This window comes from Lissotriton helveticus, chromosome 8, assembly GCF_964261635.1.
Source record: "Lissotriton helveticus chromosome 8, aLisHel1.1, whole genome shotgun sequence".
In the NCBI taxonomy this organism is placed as follows: Eukaryota; Metazoa; Chordata; class Amphibia; order Caudata; family Salamandridae; genus Lissotriton; species Lissotriton helveticus.
Window position 1 is genome coordinate 6,181,825 of NC_136069.1, and position 22,869 is coordinate 6,204,693.

General features: G+C 46.8%; 1 protein-coding gene across 5 annotated transcripts in view; it reads right to left on the minus strand.

The window, feature by feature from the left end:
* Positions 1-22,869, minus strand: part of SPAG17 (sperm associated antigen 17) — a 1,244,773-nt gene that overhangs the window by 477,394 nt on the left and 744,510 nt on the right. For 3 of the 5 annotated variants that reach the window (XM_078656351.1, XM_078656350.1, XM_078656347.1), the window contains 2 exons: positions 21,934-22,045; positions 20,132-20,266 (listed from right to left, as the gene is read on the minus strand). In XM_078656351.1, coding sequence (XP_078512477.1) covers positions 20,132-20,266; positions 21,934-22,045 — 247 coding nt within the window. The remainder of the gene's footprint in view (positions 1-20,131; positions 20,267-21,933; positions 22,046-22,869) is intronic. The other 2 variants (XM_078656349.1, XM_078656348.1) reach the window with 1 other exon arrangement.

Below are 22,869 nucleotides of genomic sequence, written 5' to 3' on the forward strand. Positions count from 1 at the left end.
GCTCTTCCCGGATTGGTGCTTAACTGGTACCAAAAATAAAGAACGGATGTCCGCGGGCCTGGGCGGCTGTGGTAAATAAATAAATAATACCCTATTTTTGACTAGACATATATCATAACAGATAGCTCAATAAATAAGAGTCAAGATTCGAGGTAGTAGGAGTTTTGCAGGTTTAATACAGCACAAGGACAGGAACAGGACAACCTGCATAGGAATAGGATGACAGGGCCCAGCAGCTGCTGGGGCTGGGATGAGCGCGCTCTTCACTTTTAATAACAATACACGAGCATATATACATAGCGCAAACACATAGCATTACATTGCAGTAGGCGTAGCAGTGGGTGGAGCAGAAGCGGTGATGCGTAGCAGTCGCGAAAGATAAGAGTAAAAAGAAGGTGTAACTCAGACATGTGATACAAACGTAACAGAATATGTCATGAATGGGCGGAAACATAGGAGGGGGCTACCTAAGGAGCCGGGACCTCTAACCTGATGGTGCGCGCAAACTGGCAATGACGTATCACTAGGAGAAGCTGGGGGCTATGAACTCTGTGCTAGGAGCAGAGACTAAAGTCTGGAGGGTCGGAGCGACATGTACCTAAACCCTATCTAGTATCTGATGTTTAGGGAACATGTTGATATAAACTAGAAGTCAGGAGGGGAAAGGCTAATTGACTCTAAGACTGGAGCATGCATTTATTCTACATGTAGTGCGTGATGAAGAATATTAAATGACCATTAAATACAGTATTTCTCTTAACATGGAGCCGCATAGGCTAGACAATGACGGAAACTACTGATGCAGTTCAGTAGCTTAGGAATGCAGAGAAGGAGGACTAAACTGATAGCTGGAATCACAACATAGTCTTGGCAGACTCAGAGGCAGAGCCAGGCTGCACCGGGCACTGCGAGGCAGGAAGTAAGTGAAAGGTCGAGGATACAGGTGGGGGCTGGATCGCTCCTCAGCGAGGGTTCAGGAGACAGGAGCTGAATCTGATGTCCAGGCCCTTCTGAGGCCTAGAAACGGGGACTTTATAATAGAATAACGTGCACACTGAGAAACGTGGCAACGTAGCTTTACATAGGCCTGATATTCGTAGTATTCACGAGGACTGGAAACTGGCATACTAGAGGAGGACACAACTATAATTGCGTCTTGAATCGGACATGGGGAATAACATATGCATATTGGTCATGCACACATAACATATGATGGATGACACGTAGGGACACAGAACATGACAAAATTTACTTTTCCACATTCCCTCCTTGTCACTACGTTTCCATCAGGAAACATCAATATTCATGATACCATCTATCATTTCATACAGTACCATTTGTTCATCTCGAATTTTCTTGGAACGGGATTTAGAACGGGGCTTGGGACTAGGAATACAAGAGGTAGCACACATGCCGCAAATCGCAGGGCCACATTGTATACAGAGGCAGCAGCTGAATATGATCGCTACTGCGATACCTAGAAAGGACAGAACTTTCCATCCCCAGGCAGAAATTATATTCCAGAACCAACCGGACCATGTCCAGGTGCCTGGATCTTGGTGTAACAGATGGGCAATTTTATGAAGTCTGGTTATAGCTGAATAAACAGACGGCGCGTTATTTGGAATAAAAATGCAACAACTGGATCCGATGACTCTACAGGCCCCGCCCCTATCGGCCAGTATGACGTCAAGGACGAGACGATTCTGGAGCACAACAATTCTCATAAAGGATTGCTCTTCGGTTAAGTTACCTAGAGCGGAGGCAGTCTCATCTACTACAGCTTCAAGGGTTCTTGTTAACCTACGGATTAGCTTACTATTTACAACTGTACCTAAATAAGGGAACACACCTTTATCAATATCAATGAATTGCTCTGCAGCAGTTTCAGTATAATCGACAATCGGGAGATTTCTCTTGTGTCTAGTATGTACTAGGAAGGAATTCCTATGGTAGTCAGGTGGGGCTAGGAAAACAGGTGGCAGTAGGAAGGCAATGTAACAGGTTCCCTCCCAATCGAGGGGCAGACGAACATATGCAGTTTGACCACAAACAAAATAAGAATGACGTGAAGCTTTGAAAATAGATTTCCCACTGTCACTATACTGGATAATAGTAGTACAATCACTATGTCCTATGTGTACAGAACCATTATTTCGGACACATAATTCGCCTTTGACTGGTAATACTGAAATAGCAGGTGAGTCTGGAGTAGTATCAGACTGAACATTCAGGACCATAAAATTCGAAGAATAATTACCTAAATTGTACACTTCATTTTCTAGATCTAAACCTGTTCTGTGGGGGAAACCTTGCTTGTCTGGGAAACATGTACTGTTAAGAAAAGACATATCTGCTAAGGATGACGTTAACGTGGACCATGCTCCACACGAACCATTATGGGAAAAAGGATAAGGAAAAAGTGGCAGAACTCCCTTTGACGTCTGGAAAGGGGGGAGTCGACCACACACCCAACAATTAGTGGCATTGCTGGTCTGGTGTGAATAATGTAACATGCGGATAAATGAGTTATTGCGCATAGCGAGGCGGTAGGACAGTTCATGAGGGGGCAGATCACTAAACGTGTGCTCTACTGTAACATTAGAATGCTTATTTACATGAGGAACTGGGAAACACAGGAAAAATGCGTAACTAGTGCAGGATATCAAAAGGCTGAGAAATAATATGAAACTTAGAAAAACGATACATCGGTTTGAGTTTTGACTGACTCTCTCACTATGGGGGTCTATTTTATACATGTCAGAAACAGTCTAACCGTTTCACCTAGGGGAGGACTTATACAATCAAACTGACTGACTTATTTTACTAGACCTTAGCTTTTGCTTATACTCCTGCTGCGGAGTTTTCTCTAACAGGGGAGGGGTTGTGTCAATGTCATTTGCGGGACAGTCCTTAGGAACAATGTTTTGACAAGTCTTGATATCCTGGGAAATGTTCTTGAAGACCGGCTTTAATCCGTAGAATTTCTTGACGTGCGAAAGGTGCACCCAGCCGCGGCGTCCTTCCAATTTCACAGCTGTACGGGTGGTGAGGAGGACCTGACGGGGCTCCTTCCAATGTGGCTCCAGCGGACTTGATCTGTCAAAGTTCCGGACGAGCACCATCGAACCTGGAACGATCTCATGCGGTGCCACCTCGGTATTGTCTGGAAATGCGGCGGCAACCTGTGAACGACATGAGTTGAGGGCAGACATCAAGGAAGCTAGGTAATCTGTCAGCATATTACATGAAACATCAGTAATACTTCGGGGTCTAGGAGTACCCCACATGTTAGGGGGGCGGCCGAAAACGACCTCATACGGGGACAGACCTGATCTGGAATGTGCGACCATGCGCATATAAAATAAAGCGACTGGCAGAGCTACTAGCCAGTCCACACCCTTATCTTTACATATTTTGGCAATTCGAATTTTCAGAGTCTGATTATGTCTCTCGACTAGACCGGCTGCTTCAGGATGGCGTACACAATGAAACTTCCACTGGTACCCTAACAACAGGGAAACGTGCTTCATCAACTCAGATGAGAATGGCTGACCGTTATCAGAATATACGACTCTAGGGAGTCCATATCGAGGGAAAAACTCACGAACCAACTGCTTGGCAGTGGTCGCGGCTGTGTAATCTGGGACTGGATATGCTTCTGTCCATCTGGACAAAGCGCATACAACTACAAGGACATACTTGAAACCTCGACATCGCTCCATCTGAATATAATCCATCTGGAGGACCTCAAAAGGGTGGTCAGGAGGCTGGAATCCCCCTTGTTCCACCGGGACACTTTTACCTGGATTAAACTGACAACATATCATACAGGTACGGACTTTCTGCTTGGCTGCAGCTCGTAAATGCTTGTTGAACCAAATGTTCTGGATACTGTCTAACATAGCTTTTTCTCCTAAATGTGCTGGACTATGTGCGGTATTAATGATGACTTGAACCATAGAGTCGGGGAGAAACCATGCGGTCCTACCCTTCGTCACCCATCCTTGATCTGTCTGGACCCCTCCTTGTTCAGACCATTTCTTGATTTCATCGGGAGTAGCATGTAACTGGATATCTATGACATCTTGAGTAGGGTCCTTAACGGTCATACATGTAGTCGGATCTGGAGTGTGTGTCATGTTAACTGGACTGTCTAGAGTCTGTGCTGTAAGCCTGGCTGTGCGATCTGCTAGATCATTACCTTGGGAAATAATGTCAGTAACTTTCGTATGTGCTTTGCATTTCATGATAGCAATGGATGTCGGTAAATGTATGGCATCTAACAGAGCTTGAATAAGGAGACCATGCTGGATCTTGGTTCCATGAGAAGTCATGAAACCTCTCTCCTGCCAGAGCACTCCAAAGTCGTGTACAACTCCAAATGCGTAACGTGAATCTGTGTAGACATTAACTTTCAGGTTCTTGGCGTGTATACAGGCTTGTGTCAGAGCAACTAGCTCTGCTGCTTGAGCGGACAGGGTATCAATACGGTGTGTCTCAATAACTTCAGTGTCAGTAGTCACTGCATACGCGGCGACTAGTTCTCCTGTACTAGTTCTCATACATGACCCATCCACATAAAGTGTCAGGTCGGGATCTGGTAACGGAATATCTGTCAGATCTTGTCTTGGCTTTGTCGTAATGTTGACTACTTCCACACAGTCGTGTGTGGCAGAATTTGAATTAACTGATGGTAACAGTGTAGCAGGGTTCAGAACGTTGCAGCGTCTGATTTCTATGTGTGGCTGGAACAGTGTTAATTCATAACCTGTTAAACGTGCAATTGTCAAGTGCTGTGTTTGTGTTCGATTTAAAAGAACTTCCACGGAGTGTGGAACGTGTACTGTCAGGGAGTGTCCTAAAACTATGGAATCACTTTGTCTGATAGCTAGTGCTGTAGCTGCAACTGACTTGAGGCACGTAGGCAACGCCTGGGCTACAGGATCTAGTGTGCTCGAAAAATAAGCACAGGGCTTGTATTGTCCTGCTTGATCTTGTGTAAGAACAGATAATGCTGTACCTTCACGTTCAGTAACGAAAAGTGTAAAAGGCTTACTGTAGTTCGGTGTAGCTAGAACTGGAGCTTGGCATAAAGCTTTCTTTAACTCGTTGAAACTAAGTGTATGTTCAGATGTCCAAGGGAGAACAGTCGATACGGCTGCCTCCTGTGTCGTTAACTGTATCAGTGGCTTGGCTAGAAATGCATACTGAGGAATCCATTGTCTGCAATAAGAAGTAAGGCCAATAAAGGCACGTACCTCCTTCTGGGTTCTGGGCTGGGGAAGACTCGCTATTAACTGGATACGGTCTGGTGTCAACTGCCTACCCCTCTTGGACAGTAAGTGTCCTAAGTAGACCACTTGCTGGACACAGAATTGAAGCTTCGAAGGGGACACCTTGTGTCCCATCTCGGCTAGGAAATACAGAACCGTCAGTGACGCTCGCTCGCAAGCACGTTCAGAACGGGCTGTGATCAGTAGATCATCGACATATTGGAGCAGGGCAGTGTCAGTTGGCATGTGAATATTATCTAGTTGTCTCTTAAGTGCTTGACTGTAAATACTAGGGCTTTCTGTGAAACCTTGAGGAGCGCGTGTGAACATATAGCTCCTTCCATTTAAACAGAATCCGAAAAGAAACTGGCTGTCTGGATGGATCGGAACACTAAAAAATGCGTTCTTGAGGTCTATGACAGTGAAGAACATGGCTTCGGAATCAATAGCAGTTAACAGGGAAGAGATATCTGGGACAACTGGGTACTGCGGAATAATACATTTATTAAGCTCTCGTAGGTCGATCACTAATCGATATACTGGGGGTGCATTTGGATCAGTACGTTTCATGACTGGAATGATCGGAGAGTTACATACATTGGAGTCAGTTTCTACAACTACTCCTTGAGCCATGAGCTCGTCTATAATTTTGGATAAGGCTGCTACAGCCTCAGGTGGCAATCTATACTGCCTGATTCGTGGTAACACTACACCTGGTTTCAGAGTCACACGATGGGGTGTGATTTGCATATAACCTACATCAGTTGGACCTTGCGCCCATAAATGCTGCGGAACTTTAGACAGTCTGGAATCAAAATCTCGTAATACATAGTGACCCTTAAAGTCACGTAGGAACAGACGTATTCCCTCTGGGGAACAACATATAACGGCACCTAACTCTTTCAGTGTTTTAATGCCTAATAGATTTTCTGGGCATGACTTAGTAAGTAACAGATCAGTAGTGCGGGACAATGGACCTACTTCTAGAGTGACTGGCTTTGAAATCTCATTAACGATAGGCTTTCCTGAAAATCCAAGGGAAACATTTCTTGAGCCTGAGAGCGGAGCCCCTGGAACTTCGGCATGACTAATTGTGGTCCTACTTGCCCCTGTATCAATCAAAAACTTTCTGTCTTTCCCTAATACTTGACTGTGAACATAGGGACCTTCTTGATCTACAGGTATCTCGATGAGAGGCAAGCCTACCTCCCTCTCTAGGCTGTTTCATGAATATGGCTGGTACTCTGGATACTCAGACTGTGCATACTGGTACATCTGCGATGTAACATGCTGTGTTGCAGCAATAGGCTGCGGTACTGTAACTGTCTGTTGTGCATTCTGTGGCTGAGGAATCTGTAAAACTTGTTCCTGTCTAGGCGGACGTGGTCTTTCTTTAGTCTTACCAGTAGCTATGTTATGTTTCAGGACTGCACACTCATTTATAAAATGACCTGGCTGTTTACAATAATTGCAGTTCCCTTTAACGGGAGCTGCAGGATGACTGGCTTGATTCGGACCCCTCTTCTGACTGTCTTGAGGAACAGATTGTGCAACTAGCACTTTCATTTTCGTGTCTTTCATACGTTTTCTCTCATGTTCTTGCTCTTCTCTGATTCTATTCTGGTGGTACTGGAGCATCTGAAGCATCTGGGACGGAGTATTTGCTTGCCAGGTGCTTTCGACTTTCAGAACTCGGTTTTTAACTTGTGGGCTTGAATTCTCGACTAATTTAGTAACGAAAAGGTGAGGGTATGACTCACTACTTGTCTTGAGGCCACTGTTGATACTAAAGCACTTTTCAAACCTAGAATAAAAATCACTAATATCTTCATCTTGTTTCTGTTTACAGGCTGAGATTGCATCCCAGTCTTCTTTTCTAGTTGTTAATAATCTGGGTAAAACTTGAATTAATAATTCTGGTAATTCTTTACATTTCTCTCCAAGACCAGTACCTGGTACACGTATCTTATCTTCTGCATCTAGGACTGCCCAGTCTATCTTTTTCTCTCCCACCTCCCATTCTTTTTCCTTTAGCTTTTCATACACCCCTGCGGGCAGCAGAACCTTTAACATTTTAATGATATCTGGGTAAGTGTATTCTCCCATACGGAGCATGTCTTTTAATTCTCTATGGAACCCTGCTGGATCTTTGTCATGACAGGGAATTAATTTCTTCATTTCGAGGAGTTCCATCTTTGTGATCGGAGTGTATACAAACACTCGTTGCATTTCGCCACCCGTTCCTCTGACTGGGTGGACTTCTCGTAACGGATTCTGTCTGTCTATGTAGAATGATTTACTTTCTGGGGGTGAGACATGGACAAAATGCGGGTTCAAAAACGTTCTATATTTATGACGTTGTTCTAAAATGACACTAATTAAATCGGTACCTAGACCTCTCCATTTGTACTGGAGTAACTCGTTCAGGATATCATGTAACGGGCCTGGATCAGAATGTTGACCCTCATACAGAGTAATGAGGTGCTGAATCATATACATACCCACCAGTCGTTGCTCGGCTGGGGGCATTTTCAGAAACATTTGTGCCACTATTTCGTCCGGAAAAGTGGTAGAATCAGTAATCCATCTGACTGCCGATCGGGCTATTTCTTGTTCATGCATAGTACTTAACTCACTATAACCGATTCGTGATTTCAGAATGTGATCGGTAGCTTGAAATACTTGTTCTAGGGAACCTTATTCTGGTGCTGGATGATGGAAAATTGACTTGTGTTCTAGACGTAAATGGCGATCTGGAAATCTGGGTTTTCCTACATACGCTATTCTGGCAGTATTCTCATCGTCTTCCTCTTCAGGATCAGAGGTACTTTCTTTCTCGCTTACTTGTGCTGCTTTACGCTGTTCGTGTATCTTTATTATCTCTCTACGGATTTTCTTGTACATACTCTCCATGGCACCAATGGTATTGTGCTTTCCTTCGGCTATATTATCACTCCACTTTGTTAGAGTTTTCATTTCTTCCGGGTCTTTAGACGGGTAATCCTGTTCTCTTATTAGACAGTTAATTAAGAACTTTAATATCATGCGCTGAATCTCGGCTTTCCTTTGAGACATGGCATCACTAATACTTTGTGGGTCATCCCCTGTACGGATGAAACGATATATCCTGTCTAGATCTTCTTTCATATTCGGCAGGGTGACTAGATACTCGGTCACTCTCCTTACGCGTACGGAATATAAAACCATATTAAACTCGCCTGGAACTGGGTCATAGACACATTCGCCAAGGGTTTGCCTGATCTCTGCAACAGACTTATTACTTTTAGGAGTACGCTGTGATGCTTGAGCATGTAATTCGAGTGCTGATAAACGCTTGTATGGCGGCGGAGTTTGAGGAAGACCTCCTCCTGCGGCCCCTATACTGGAATCATCAACTGATGCTTTCCGTCCTGGCAGGGTCGGTAATTGTAACGTGGGCTGGACTTGTATGGCGGGCTGACCCGGGGGAGCTGTTAAGGGCACCCCGGTGTCTGGAGGAGCAGGAATTACCTGGTTTACAGGGACTGGCGGAGTGCGAACAGGATTTGCATATTCGGGGACTGTGTCGTCCAGATAGGACGAAATAAAAATATCAGCTGCGGTCGGTTTGTGACGTAACTTGGTCGGAACTAATGGTGGCGGAAAATTACTGGATGCCTCCGGGGTCGCTTTTGGCAAGCCCTCGGCAAGAAGAGGATACATACCCTTAATAAGGGCATGCCTCTGTCTGTCTGATTGCTCAGTTCTAACTCGTTCACCTATCTCGATTAATTCTTTTTCTTGGGCTCGCTCTAAGGATTCTCTACTTAATTCTGACTTTCTGATTTCTTTTTCAGTTCTTTTATGAGCTTCTTTACGCCATAACTCGATGGCATCTTTCTGTGACTGTCTGGCTTTCTTTTTCCATAATGCTTCTTCTACTCGCATGATGCATTCGGCATCCCATGTACCCGATACGGGCCATCTATACTTTTCTTCTAACTGTTTGGTATATTCTACCCATAAATCTAGATACAATATGGCACTTATGCCATGTTTCTGATACATAAAGTGACCTGGACTGTCCCTAGGTGGGACGGGAACTGCTGCTTCCAGCAGACCCTTTCTAGTTTTTAACTGACGTAATTTGGAAAATATGAGCATGACTGAACTGTAATCTAGACACAATACAATACACAATAAACACGATACTTATTTCCCATTCATACCACGACATTAGAATACATAAAAAACATTTAAAACAACAGTTCAAACAGAATACTACCTGGAAATACTTGAAATTACTCGAGAACAGAACTGACTAGAACAGAAACTAGATGCACTGCTGAAACAGTACGAAACTTACCGGTCTCTTAAAGAGACACGTCAGGACCCGCATCCACCGAAGTGGACACTTCGTTTGTGGGACTGTGTACCACCAACCCACAGACCAGAGTCAATTAAATTGACCCTGTCTAGATACCACCCCAGTAACGGTACTCACCGGGCAGCAAGAACGGAAGGCCTCGGACTGGACTGCACTGCTACGACGATGACGACGAACTTCGGACTTCAGTTACGGGTGGACCTCCGGATACCTCGGACCTTGGACTCTTGGCTTGGGCTCTGGTCGGGACTTGCCGCGTTCCTCCACCGTCTCGTCTGGATGCTGGACCGCCTCCTCCGTCTCCTCCGTGGGCCTGAGGGATACTTGAGCAGAAATGACTGCCACTGCGCAGAAGAGTTCCGTCACGACTGCAGAGGGTCGGCGTGGCTTCACCGACGCGTGGGGAAAGGGCAAGTCCCTATTCGGGCGCCATTATGTGGTAAATAAATAAATAATACCCTATTTTTGACTAGACATATATCATAACAGATAGCTCAATAAATAAGAGTCAAGATTCGAGGTAGTAGGAGTTTTGCAGGTTTAATACAGCACAAGGACAGGAACAGGACAACCTGCATAGGAATAGGATGACAGGGCCCAGCAGCTGCTGGGGCTGGGATGAGCGCGCTCTTCACTTTTAATAACAATACACGAGCATATATACATAGCGCAAACACATAGCATTACATTGCAGTAGGCGTAGCAGTGGGTGGAGCAGAAGCGGTGATGCGTAGCAGTCGCGAAAGATAAGAGTAAAAAGAAGGTGTAACTCAGACATGTGATACAAACGTAACAGAATATGTCATGAATGGGCGGAAACATAGGAGGGGGCTACCTAAGGAGCCGGGACCTCTAACCTGATGGTGCGCGCAAACTGGCAATGACGTATCACTAGGAGAAGCTGGGGGCTATGAACTCTGTGCTAGGAGCAGAGACTAAAGTCTGGAGGGTCGGAGCGACATGTACCTAAACCCTATCTAGTATCTGATGTTTAGGGAACATGTTGATATAAACTAGAAGTCAGGAGGGGAAAGGCTAATTGACTCTAAGACTGGAGCATGCATTTATTCTACATGTAGTGCGTGATGAAGAATATTAAATGACCATTAAATACAGTATTTCTCTTAACATGGAGCCGCATAGGCTAGACAATGACGGAAACTACTGATGCAGTTCAGTAGCTTAGGAATGCAGAGAAGGAGGACTAAACTGATAGCTGGAATCACAACATAGTCTTGGCAGACTCAGAGGCAGAGCCAGGCTGCACCGGGCACTGCGAGGCAGGAAGTAAGTGAAAGGTCGAGGATACAGGTGGGGGCTGGATCGCTCCTCAGCGAGGGTTCAGGAGACAGGAGCTGAATCTGATGTCCAGGCCCTTCTGAGGCCTAGAAACGGGGACTTTATAATAGAATAACGTGCACACTGAGAAACGTGGCAACGTAGCTTTACATAGGCCTGATATTCGTAGTATTCACGAGGACTGGAAACTGGCATACTAGAGGAGGACACAACTATAATTGCGTCTTGAATCGGACATGGGGAATAACATATGCATATTGGTCATGCACACATAACATATGATGGATGACACGTAGGGACACAGAACATGACAAAATTTACTTTTCCACACGGCGCCTATAAAGGTGTCCACGATGTCATAACCGACGCTAACAACATCGCTGATGTCACACAGAACTGAATGGAGCCACCCGATGGCACACACAAAGGGTATTGATCGAGCAAAAGTTTTCAGATCCAGCCTGATGCCCGGGGAATTCAAAGGTAAGGAATCTGCAGCTAGTAGGCTCTATCAGATGGGGTAGTTACTGGCCTGTGATCCTAGCCTAGGGGTGCAAGCAGGGCCACGCAGAAGGGGAAGTTAATGGCCTGTGATCCTAGCCTAGGGGTGCAAGCAGGGCCATGCAGAAGGGGATGTTACTAACTTGTGATCCCAGTTCTCCATCAAGGCAGTACTCTCTGAATTCACAGGAGGTTGAATATCTCTGTGCATGACAGGTTCCCATAAGACATTTTCTTTTAAATTATCAAGTTTTCAAACTAACCTTAATTATCAATTATCATTAGGAGGGATTTTCTGTATTGTTTTATTTAATTGATCTGCCAACAATGCACTTGCTTAAACAGACCACTCTATATAGGTGGTTTTAAAAGAAAATGCATAAAGAAACTGTAGGAGGCTGGCTTAGTATATGGTGCACACTTATTTAAGTGAAGCACCCTGCACTAATCCAGACAACCCTTATGGTGATTTTAGTGGTATTAGACAACCATAGAGAGCTCTCTAAGTGGTAGCTGTGGAGAGCAGCCTTCAGGTTTCGTCCAGAAGGAGTGTTAAGAAACTTGTTTCAGGAGAACTAATCATATGGTGTAGGTTAAACAAAAAACAACCACACAGTGTCGTTATAAAAATAGGTATATGTATTATACGCACTCACTAACACATTGGCATATCTCCTACCTGGAGATATCAACACAATACACACAATATTTCAAACGGAAATAGGTAAGTACGCACAAATACACAGGGGTCTCCTGGGGGGAAATCAAACCATATACTAAGAAAGTGGAATGCGAACTGCGACCGAAGTCGAGACTTGGACCAGAAGCCTTAGAAGAGCTGGGGACCCAAGGAACCACCCGAGGTAAGTACCAAAGGAACCCTACGGAGGCTGTGTGCAGAGTGGAAACACAGCCGCGTACTCAATGCAAAGCAATGGGGAAGTCGCAGTTTTCAAGAAGAAGGACCCTTCCCAGAGTACCCTGAAGAGACATCATGGAAAATGAAGGGTTGGAGAGTCAGCCCACCCGTGGATACCCCCAAGAACCTACACCAGGGAAGCCAGGAGCATAGGTGCGAAGTGAGGTTGGAAACCGCCGTAGATCACAATGGAGGACTTCAGAAAAGATGCAGCTGGCGAGAAGGTGAAAGAGTCCGGTGGAATCCAAGGATGGATTCTTGAAAAAGAGTACCTGCAAGCAGAGGGGACTGAGTCTATGCCACTCAGGAGTGACCAGGAGGCACGGAAGACAAATGACCCCTGATGACAGAAGATGCAGGAGAGTCGACAGTGACCTTGTTGCTGCAGCTGTGCGGATCAGGTGATGCCGTGGAAGACCAGGAGCCGTTCACGAGCTGTCCCACATTGGAAGTCGAGAGCGGTCGGTGTCCAGCGGGAGCATCAACAAGCCTTGACATCAGCAACATATGTGGAAAACGGAGAAGATGCAGTGTCGGGACCAGCAAGGTCCAAGGGGCTCACCAAATGCAGAAGAGTCAGGCCCGACCAAGCAGGAGAGCCACTGAAGCCAAAGAAGACCCTCAAGAGGACCCACAGGCCCAAGGCACAGGAGTTGCGAGAGTCCCTCGAGCAGCTCACCAAAGTTGCAGGCCCACAGTGCAGAGGATGTGGTGAGAACAAAGACCTTGGTAGGAAGAGATGCTGGACACTGGAGCTTCTTGTAGCCTGGAGGGCAGTCAACAAGCCTTGGCAATGGCAAGTCAACGCAATGCACAGGGTTACGTTTCCAGTGGTTCCAACGAGGGATACTGGCCTCAAACCTGGTGAGAAAATAGTGCAGGCCTCGAGGGAATTGCAGAACCCCCACCTGTGTTGCTGAGCCTTTCGGAGTCCGTGGGAGCTCAGAAACAGCAGACCATTCAGCTTTGTTGCGGTGCCTGCAGATGCAGGGAGAGACTTCTTCATTCCAAGGACGATTACTTCGGGTGTCCTTGATGCCCACAGGCCTGAAGAAGAATGTGGATGAAGCACAGGGACAGACACACAGAAAACAGGCAGGCCGACGAGACCAGGAGCAACAGGAGTCTTCTTTTATGCAGTCTCGGTTCCAGGCGAAGTCCAATGAAGTCCAAGCTGTCCAAACAGTTGAAATAGAAGTGGTTTCTGATGTGAATCTTGTCCCCTGACGAATCTGATGAGCCACCCACAGGTAAGCCCTTAAGTACTCTATAGAAAGGATTGGGACGATTCAGGGATACCTCCCAGAGGAGGGGCTGGAGAGAGGAGAAAATACTCACATGTCCTTTGTCCAGTTTCACGCCAGAGCGGAAACCAATGGCTCCCTGAACTGAGTGTAATAAATAATAATACCAGTATTTGTAAAGGGTGAACAATTACCCGAGGATATCAAGGTGATGTGGGCCCTCCAGAAGATTAAGCGAGCTATTGCCCAGAGTCACATGGTGCTGGGCTAATCTGACGCCGGTGCCGGGGATCAAACCGTGAGCCGCCGTGTTCCGGAGTCAGCCGCCCTGGCTGCTGCGCCACAACAAATGTGCCCTTCAAAGCAGTCTGGTGGCTGTGGCAAGCGCCCCTACCCCAGCCCAATACACTTAGTCCTGTCTGGGAGGTGGTCACACCTCCCTGTGACAGGAAACTTATTGTTCTATCTTCCCCTGCTCAAGCCCGGCTCAGCAGAAAGAGGGCAGAATCCTGTCTTTGGTTGGCAGCAGCACGATCTTGCTGTTAGACCCTGAAAGGCTGGTACCGGGAAGACAGGGGGCTCCCTAGGGGAGCCCCGAGTACCTGGGATCCTACATCCAATGCTGGAATCAGTGTTGATAGGATTCCAACATGTTTGATACCAAACATGACCAGCTTTGGCGCAGCCAGAGTGTGCTTTATCTGAAATAAAACCAGGTCCATCACAGAATGGAATACTGCACAAGAACATTTGATACTTCTGGGTCTAGCCAGCGCTATATAAAACTCATCAAATAAAATAAAATAAATAAATAAACATGCACAGGGTGATCAGAGGCTGAACTCTCTTCTGAGCGACGTCACGTGGAGCAGCTCGCACATATCAAGGGACTGTGCACAACTTCTCATTACCCATCTCCCTGTAGAGATGCTGAGTTGCCCACAGGTTTTTGTGTTGCCTTTGCACATGGAATCCGCACCGTGGCAGGTTGTCAGATGGCACACACTCACAGCAGAGGCTTGCAAGCACCCCGGACACTGTACGGTGTCTATATCATGGGCAGGTGGCAGTATGCCCAAACTCCCATATCCTTACATGAGGTTAGGTAATTCGGTTTTAAGATTTTTCCTGTGTCACTGTTAGACCTGTCAGCCTTGGGTGGTCTTTCCCCATGATTTTTTGCTCTTGCCTCATTTTTCCCACCTGCTTTTTATTGGCCCTTAGGTCTTCGGGCACCTTTTCATAGCCAATCTGTGTTAGGGTGCAGGTGCTCTCTACTTTCAACATGGCTGCCACTGGCCCCTGCTACTGCAGCGTGGTCTTTTTAGTGTAGCACCCTAGTTGCCAGGAGCAGGCTGGGTCCCCATACATTGTTGCAACACCAGCCACCCAACCCCTGTCCATAGTTAGAGTGTGGAAGCTCCTGGAACCTTCCAGAAGAAAGGCGGACTTGACTTTTCCCGCCTTAGAGAGTGGTCACCTGACCTGGGCATATATAAGCAAGGGAGGGAACTTTTTCTAGTCAGTTGGGGCATCACTGACCTGGGGAACCCACGCAGGAGTTTTAGGCGGGAGGGCCTAGTGGGGAACCTATGCTACTGGGAGTGACAGGATCTAGGTGCTGCCTCTTAAGCTGGGTGAGGTGTCCAAAGCTAGCCCCCTGATCTGGCCCAGTAGTAGGGAACCCCAGGGCCCATCTGCAGTGACTGAGGAGAAATTCTTCAAGCCCTCAACTCATCACCCCCCCCCTCTTCAACTTCAAGAAACAAGCAACTATGGGCGCAGAACCATCCAAGCGCCAAGAAACCTGCTTTCTGGGACCAGGTACTGGACTGAGCTGCCCTGCGCATCCCCTGCCTACAGCTGGGCCTACCTGTCTCCCCCTGACTGAACTGTGTGACAAGCGCTATAATATTTGTCTCCATCCTGCCTGCAGTTCTGACTGACTAACTTGTAGAGCGCTGTAATCTGCCCTCCTGCCCAGCGCTGTGTCAGAGGCTGCCTGCCCTGTCAGGGATCGTCGAAATTGCCTCCCTGCCCTGCCGGCACCTAGCGCTGAGAAGCACCGCCAAGCGCTGTACCTGACTGCCTGAGGAGGCCCCACGTCACCGCGGCATCAGCGCCGACCACGCGACGCCTCTGAGGCGCTGCCGGCCTGCCCTGGGGCTGCCGGCCTTCGCGCTGTGTCCAGCGCCGCGTTTGATCCCCCTAGGCGGCCCTCGATGCCAGGAGAGGGCCGCCGCATTGAATCTGACAGGCCGCGCTAGGCCTGAAGCCGCCCGGGGCCCACACCACGTGACGGGGGACGCGAGCCGCGTCATCGGCCTCGCCCGCGCCTGAACTGCGCAGCGATTGGCTGCCGCCCCGCGCCTCGTCCCTCACTTGGGGAAGCCCAGGATCATTGCGGTGGGGGCCGTGGAGCCTGAGAGCCCCCTCCGCTTTACCTCGTATGCAGCCCCCGCCTCGTCCCCAGCGCCGGTGCCCTGAAGCTACGTCTGCACCGCGCTGGGTCGAGTGAGGCCTCGAGAGGGTCCGAGCGCCCTCTCCCTCCCCGAGAACCACGCAAGGGCCCCGGTGGGCCGAACAAGAGAGGTAACCCCCTGGGGAGGAGGGCGGTAGGCCATGTGTGGCCCGAGGTCGCCCCTCCCCCGGGGTTAACTGTGACTGGGTCTTGTTGGCCCCCCTTTTGAATGTGCCTCATTTTATCGTTTTGCCTGCATATTTACAAGCCTGAATTACTCATCGTGTTTCATATTTACAAGCCTGAAAAGTCCATCGTGTACTGTATTTACAAGCCTGTTAATGAGAGGGAGAGTCACTTCACTGTACTGAATTTTTTGCAGAGGTGGACTTCCATAACATTCTGATGATCTGATCTGGGTTGCAGCCGACCTGTATTCACAAGAAGGAAGGCTTGTCACGGTTGACTAAAGGCTGTGTTCTTTGAAGTTCTTTGTTAGACTGATAAGTACTTGCTGATATGTTTTATTCCTTTCTAGGAAAAGCATCCATAAGAGGTTTGATGTGTTACTGAGATGCATAACTATTGTCGCTTCTTGTAGGATCCTTCAGGTTCATACAATTACCCCTTTGCCTGTCAAAGAGTCTGATGCAACAGGCGGGGTTAGTTAATGTTTCACTGCATAAATGAGCTGGCTGTTATTTTAATGAGAAGTCTTACTAAAATGCTTATCTGAAATACTTACCCCTTTACAGGAAATGCAATCTGCACGTGATTTATGAAATGTCTTGATGAAATGCTATCTGAAATGCTTATGAAATTGCCAAATGCATTGCCCTAATTGAAAGCCTTTATAAAAGATCTTGATTTTTCAAATACAACTACTGGTGTGGTCTCCATTATTGCGCCACTGTGTGTTTCATTGGATGTGTGTGTTAAGTAGCTGCTTTACACGCAAGCCCCTGGCTGCCTTCCGGCTCGAGCCATGCTACCCCCCGGAGAACTGGCGGTCCCAGTTCTTACAGTCACCTTCTCTCGAGTGGCTCCAGCGGCCAACATCTGATCTGCAACTAACACACACTGATGCCAAGAGTTTCTTTTCTTTCTCTCCATCCTCCATCCTCCGTCTTCGATCGTCAATCTCAGCACACAGGCTTCAGTGGTGTGCTTTGATCTGTGATAGACCAGGTTGGTCTCATAGTAGCTGCATGAATTTCCACACACTACGCTGATTCTCTTATTGCTTCTTCATGACAAGGCCACATGACGCAAGGATGAGCCTCTGTTTCCCAGTCTCACGTCCACAGTGCAATATAGTAAATGTGTTGAGACTGTATCCTCTCAGAGGAAGTGCAGATCAATTCTCAGCCTGGGACGCAGAATGTACTTACCATTCGTATAGAACATGTGAAAGAAAAGGACAGACCACTCATAGCGCAGCAAATCCATCCTGGCTGAGGCTTTCTCTCAGAAACTTGTTAGATGGACCAGGTGGGTCTGGTTCACCAGGAATGGGTTAGGATGAGAACTTCACTGGTTCTCCCATGTTTATAAAGAGGTGGAACCCCTCGCAGGTAAATCTTGTAGCAGCTGGAGGGGATCTGCCCCATATAAGATGAAGTTACCAGGATTCAGGTCACATGAGGCTGTTCTGACCAATGGGAGCTGAGTATTACAAGCAGTGCCTCTTTAATGGCGTTTGGTGAAAATCTGGCTGGTGGGCAAAGAAGCAGTGTCAATAGGACACCACAGGATACTAGTGTTTCCGGTGATTGCACAATCAGACAGTAAACAGCATAACCACAAATATTATGACACCATTATAGGATAGGATAACATTTATAGAGCGCACTAAAACCAGAAGGTATCAAAGCACTATAGCGGGACAGAGGAGTCAGCAGGAGTGAAGCGGCAAAGAGAGGGATTCTAAGATGAGAAAAGTCAGGTTTTCAGATGTTTTTTAAATGACATGAAAGAGTCCACCTCTGAGATATAGGTAGGTAAGTTATTCCATAGTTTGGCAGCTGCTACTGAAAGGGAGCGCCCACCCCATCTTGTCTTCCATAATCTAGGGATCCTACGTTTTTTGCAAAAAGAGGATCTAAGTGGTCTGCCTGGAATGTATAATTGAAAAAAGGGCATTCATTTGTGAGGGGCCGATATGGAGAAGGGTCTTAAAAACTAGCCACAAACCCTCAAAAGAAATACATTTTCTGACAGGAAGCAATGAAGGGAGGGATATTAAACTATCTCTAGATGTCTTCACACTGACCTAACCCAAACAGAGGCAACTTCATCAGACAGTGACTAGAAATGACTTCAGTCACAAGTCAGTATGTAGATCTTACCAGATGCCCCAAAAGGAAATTGTATTTGCCAGGTCACAGCTTACTAGCCATCAGGAGAAGGTTAGAAGGCACCTAGAGCTTTCAGAGAAGGTCTTCCTAGGCAACTCCCAAGGCAGGCCCATAAGGAAGCCTCTCAGTAGGCCTGGGCAGAAGCCACTGTGACAAGCCTTACACCTAGTCTGTCCATGGAGGGACAAACCAGTCCAAGTCTTTTACACACATCAGCACCATTGCACCACGGCACAATGTATGCTCTTCATTTCACATCCTCTACATGTGAGCCAAACCCTTGAATAAAAAATTCCCCACTCCCTTCCCTCTGCCAACTCTACCAACCTTGCGCGCTCTCGTTGCTCTGTTAACCTCTTCTCTCTTCCTGCTGCTGACTCTAACACCATCTCTCTCAGCTCTCTTTGGTCGGAGACATACCTGGTCCTCCTGCACTAGGACCACTCTTCCAATTCATGTTTTGTCTTATCTTCTGATTCATGTTTCAATGAAACAACAGATGCTTCTGTATTCATCACTACTCCATCTGTCCCCTCCTCCTGTCCTCTGTGTCTCCTCATAGCACACCCCTCGGGGGCTGATGGAGATGAATGAGTCCTATTTAGCATTCCTGAGTCTTACTTCCCGCTTCAAATGTGTCCTTATCTCCTTCTCGTTTGAGTACCAATGCATTCCTATTCTTCTCCTCAACCCATCACCTTTGTGATCATTTCTTCCTGCCGTGGCCTACTCACAGTGTTTTGCAATGATCTGGATCCATTACTTTTCAGGGCACCGCGTGGTCGTTGATCTCTTCCTTGGTAACCACACACCACTTCCATCCAAGCATTCTGCCAGTGCTGGAGGTCTGCAGACTCATTTGACCCACTCATTCCTCTTTCATAGCCTTGGCTCTCCGCTGATCCTCTGACATTGCTTCCACTTCTGCCCCACATGCCAATAGCATACACCTCTCCTGTCTTCAGGTAGCGCGCCTCTTGCCTAGATCTATCTTGGCACTCTAGTGGTTTGTGATTTACTAATGGGCGTTATGTTTTTTGAATTTGGACTTCCGGCAAGTTGGTCTTGGCTCTATTCGATTGGGGTTAACAGAAAGTGATGCCTGTAGTGCATTACAAGACGATCTCTACTGTGTCATAGAGAACATAGTCCCAATGCAAGATGGCCGCATTGTACTTCCAGGCTACAAGAGTCAGGACTGCACCATTCAAGGGACCTTTAGTCTTAGAAGAGCGGATGCCAACAGTGCTAGTGTGCTGCGGTTTCTAGTCCAAGCAGGCCTTCTCCTTTCATAAACTCTTCTCCCACTCTATGTTAGGAGTAATGCTCAAATGTGCCCATTTTCACCATCTGTGTGCCACTGATTTTGTACTATTTAATTCTGATATAGAAAGAAATTTGAGTAAAACTACTATATAAATAAGCTGATGTAAAATTAAGGTAAAACAATGGAGGGCACAACATCTACAAATACATTATCAGATGTCACCAAGACACTGGGCCAATCATCTTCTAATGAGTTAGCGAGCGTGTGATCTACATATCTGCTAAAGGCAGACAATTGTGGATCAGGCACATCCATGTACATCAGCAATCACCATGGTACCCTAAGGGAGCATCATCGACTCGTAAAATGCTTTCAGGCCCATGGAAAGGAGTGTAATATCATCCCTGAACGAGCAGTCACTGATACCCCAGTGGGACAGACCTTTCTTGTCAGCGAGCTGGGTCGCCGCCTCACCTTCGTCTTCATTCTCCTCCCTGTGTCTCTTCTGCGGGTCAGTGATGTGGATGAAGAAGGTGTGACCATCCTTCATAATCTTCACTTTCACAAACGTGGGGCCTACAAATTCACACAGAGGGGAAGGAAAAGAAACAAACACAAACATTGTCATAACAAGAAAATAAACAGAAATATAAAACAGCATATGCAAAGCCAGATGTCTGCAAGATATTGTGTTACAGGATTATTTGTAATCAGTTCCTGTGTTGTGACTGTTATATCATAATAGAAAATGTGCTTTGTTGTATTTAAGCAAAACCTGGTCAAAGGTGGGACTGAATGTGGCCTTATTTCATGAATTCTTTTTTGAAATCCATCTGAAGTTCCTCAGTCTGGGTCTAGTGTATAGAATCCTCTCCTCGTCACAGCAAACACTGTGGGGGGTCATGCAGTTGTCATAGTTCCATAACTAGAAAGTTTGTCTCAGACCCCTCTACTGGAAACTCTTCTCTACTCCCAACACCCCAAACACTCACAACACCTCATCCAGACCTGGATTTCCAACACTTGCCTGAAGCTCAACCCCAGATTTCCTGTTATCTGTAAAGAAAACCAAGCAATGGCTAGTCCAAGCCTGGTTGAATGACATAAAACATGACCGGTTCGACCCTAACTTTCATAAACTGTCAAGTCGTTTTATTCACCCTGGACACAAACCTCACCCTCAAGAAAGGCATTGCCCAGAAAGCAAAGATGGCCTGCTAGCTGCTCGCTCTACTGAAGAAGTGAAACCATTCCTCCCGGACAGCGACTTTAGATCAGGTATTCAAGCCCTACCCTAGTACTCTCGAATGTGGGCCTCCCAGACTCCAGAAGGTCCACCCTAAAGAGCAGCCTATAAGCCGCAGCATGACTTATCCACGGCTTGAAGAAATACGATCACATCTCCCTCATCTTGATGGAATTCTATTGGCTAACCTTGCCGGCCTACACCAACTCCATCATGTACAAAGCCTTCACCACCAGTACCTTGCCTGCCTGACAAGCTCATCATCTCCGGTGGATCTCAGTTCCCACGCAGCCATGACACATAAGTCTAGAGGCACAGAAGTGAAATTTATATGATCAGGTCATATCATACAGTCCTTATCAAAAAAGATGATTTGTGGTTCTTGCTTAAATGCTTTTATTTTCTTAAAGTTTTGTGCCACAGCCGATGCGTTTCATTCTGTAAAACAGAACTTCTTCAGGGCTTGGGTTATATATAGTATCCTCAAGATAAACAGTCCATATACTCCAAGATTCCCTGTGGTGATATAGTAATCAAAGTCCAAATATTCAGCCCAGATTCCATATTCCGTATCAATGGGCCCTATACGCCCAAACGCCAATCCTCCATAACGGCCGTAATCCCGCCAGAGCTCAGAAGCTCACCACAGGATATTTTAGAGTATATGGACTCTTTAAAGAACACCACATCACAATGACGTAACATTCTACTTTGGCTCTTAGAAACCAGCTACCTCCCTAGTGAGTTGTTGGCTGTACACTTGCCTTTGACCCTGTACAATGCTCAACTGCCTTTTTGATAGGTTACATCCATACCGCTCTACATGAGCAGGTACATACACACAAAAGAAGGTCTGTCAGCTCCTCTAAACAGCTTTCATTTGTTACATATTAACTCTTGTCTTGAATCAGATGTGGAACTTGACAAATCGAAAACAGCTTGTAAACCAAATATTTGTCAGGTTTCACTGAAAGTTTGTAACTTTTCTTTAACTTACCCTTTTCAAACACAACTTTCTCCACATGGATCTGCCCTCCATCACTCGGGTACAGGAACCAGCCGCCCCCTGAAACCTGAATGAGGCTGTCTCCCATATTGTATCCAGAAAACTAGAGTGAAGAGAGAGGGGCAACAAGTCAATGATGGTTTGAGATGTATGACCACCAACAGATGAGGCAGGAAAGCTGCAGCATTGGATGTACAGTAGAAGCTACTTACCTGTGACAATTTGTTCCATGCCCTCATATGCCTTGAGATGTAAGACCGCCCCCAACAGATGACGTAGGAAAGCTGTAGTTTTTGATGTAATGTAGAAGCTACTTACCTGTGACAGGTTGCTCCATGCCCTCATATGCCTAAGGATGTAGGACCCCTCCAACAGATGACACAGGAAAGCTGTAGCGTTGGATGTACTGTAGGAGGCCTCACTCAGGAACGGCAAGAGTCGACTAAACAGCATGCAAGGGCACTGATCTCAGTGCCCGCGGTGGGATGGGAGAAGGAGGATGGCCATGGTATCCTCCAGTTCAGGAATCATCTCTCAGGAAAAGGACCCATATCTGCATGAACACCTTAGTCTGGTCTTGAAGGTTGTAGATACGTTTGTGTAATGCCGTCTGTATCATTACCACTGTCCAGTCTTCCGGTGATGGGGCGTGGGCGACCTCCATTGGCAGAGGATACATATCTTGGCCGTGGCCAGAGTCGTGTGGAGGAGGCGACGCTGTGGGAGGATAGGTCTGGAGAATCCCCAGAGTCATGGAGGAGAAGGACTGTAGGGGAGAGGGGAAGTTGCAGTGGCATAGACGCTCTCAGAGTGTTCCCAACATGGGACCAGAAAGACTTGTTTGAGGGACACTCGCTAAGGATATGAGTGATATCGCAGCGTGTTCTTGCGCATTTCCAGCAGTTGGCGTGCAGGAGGTGTCCTGTC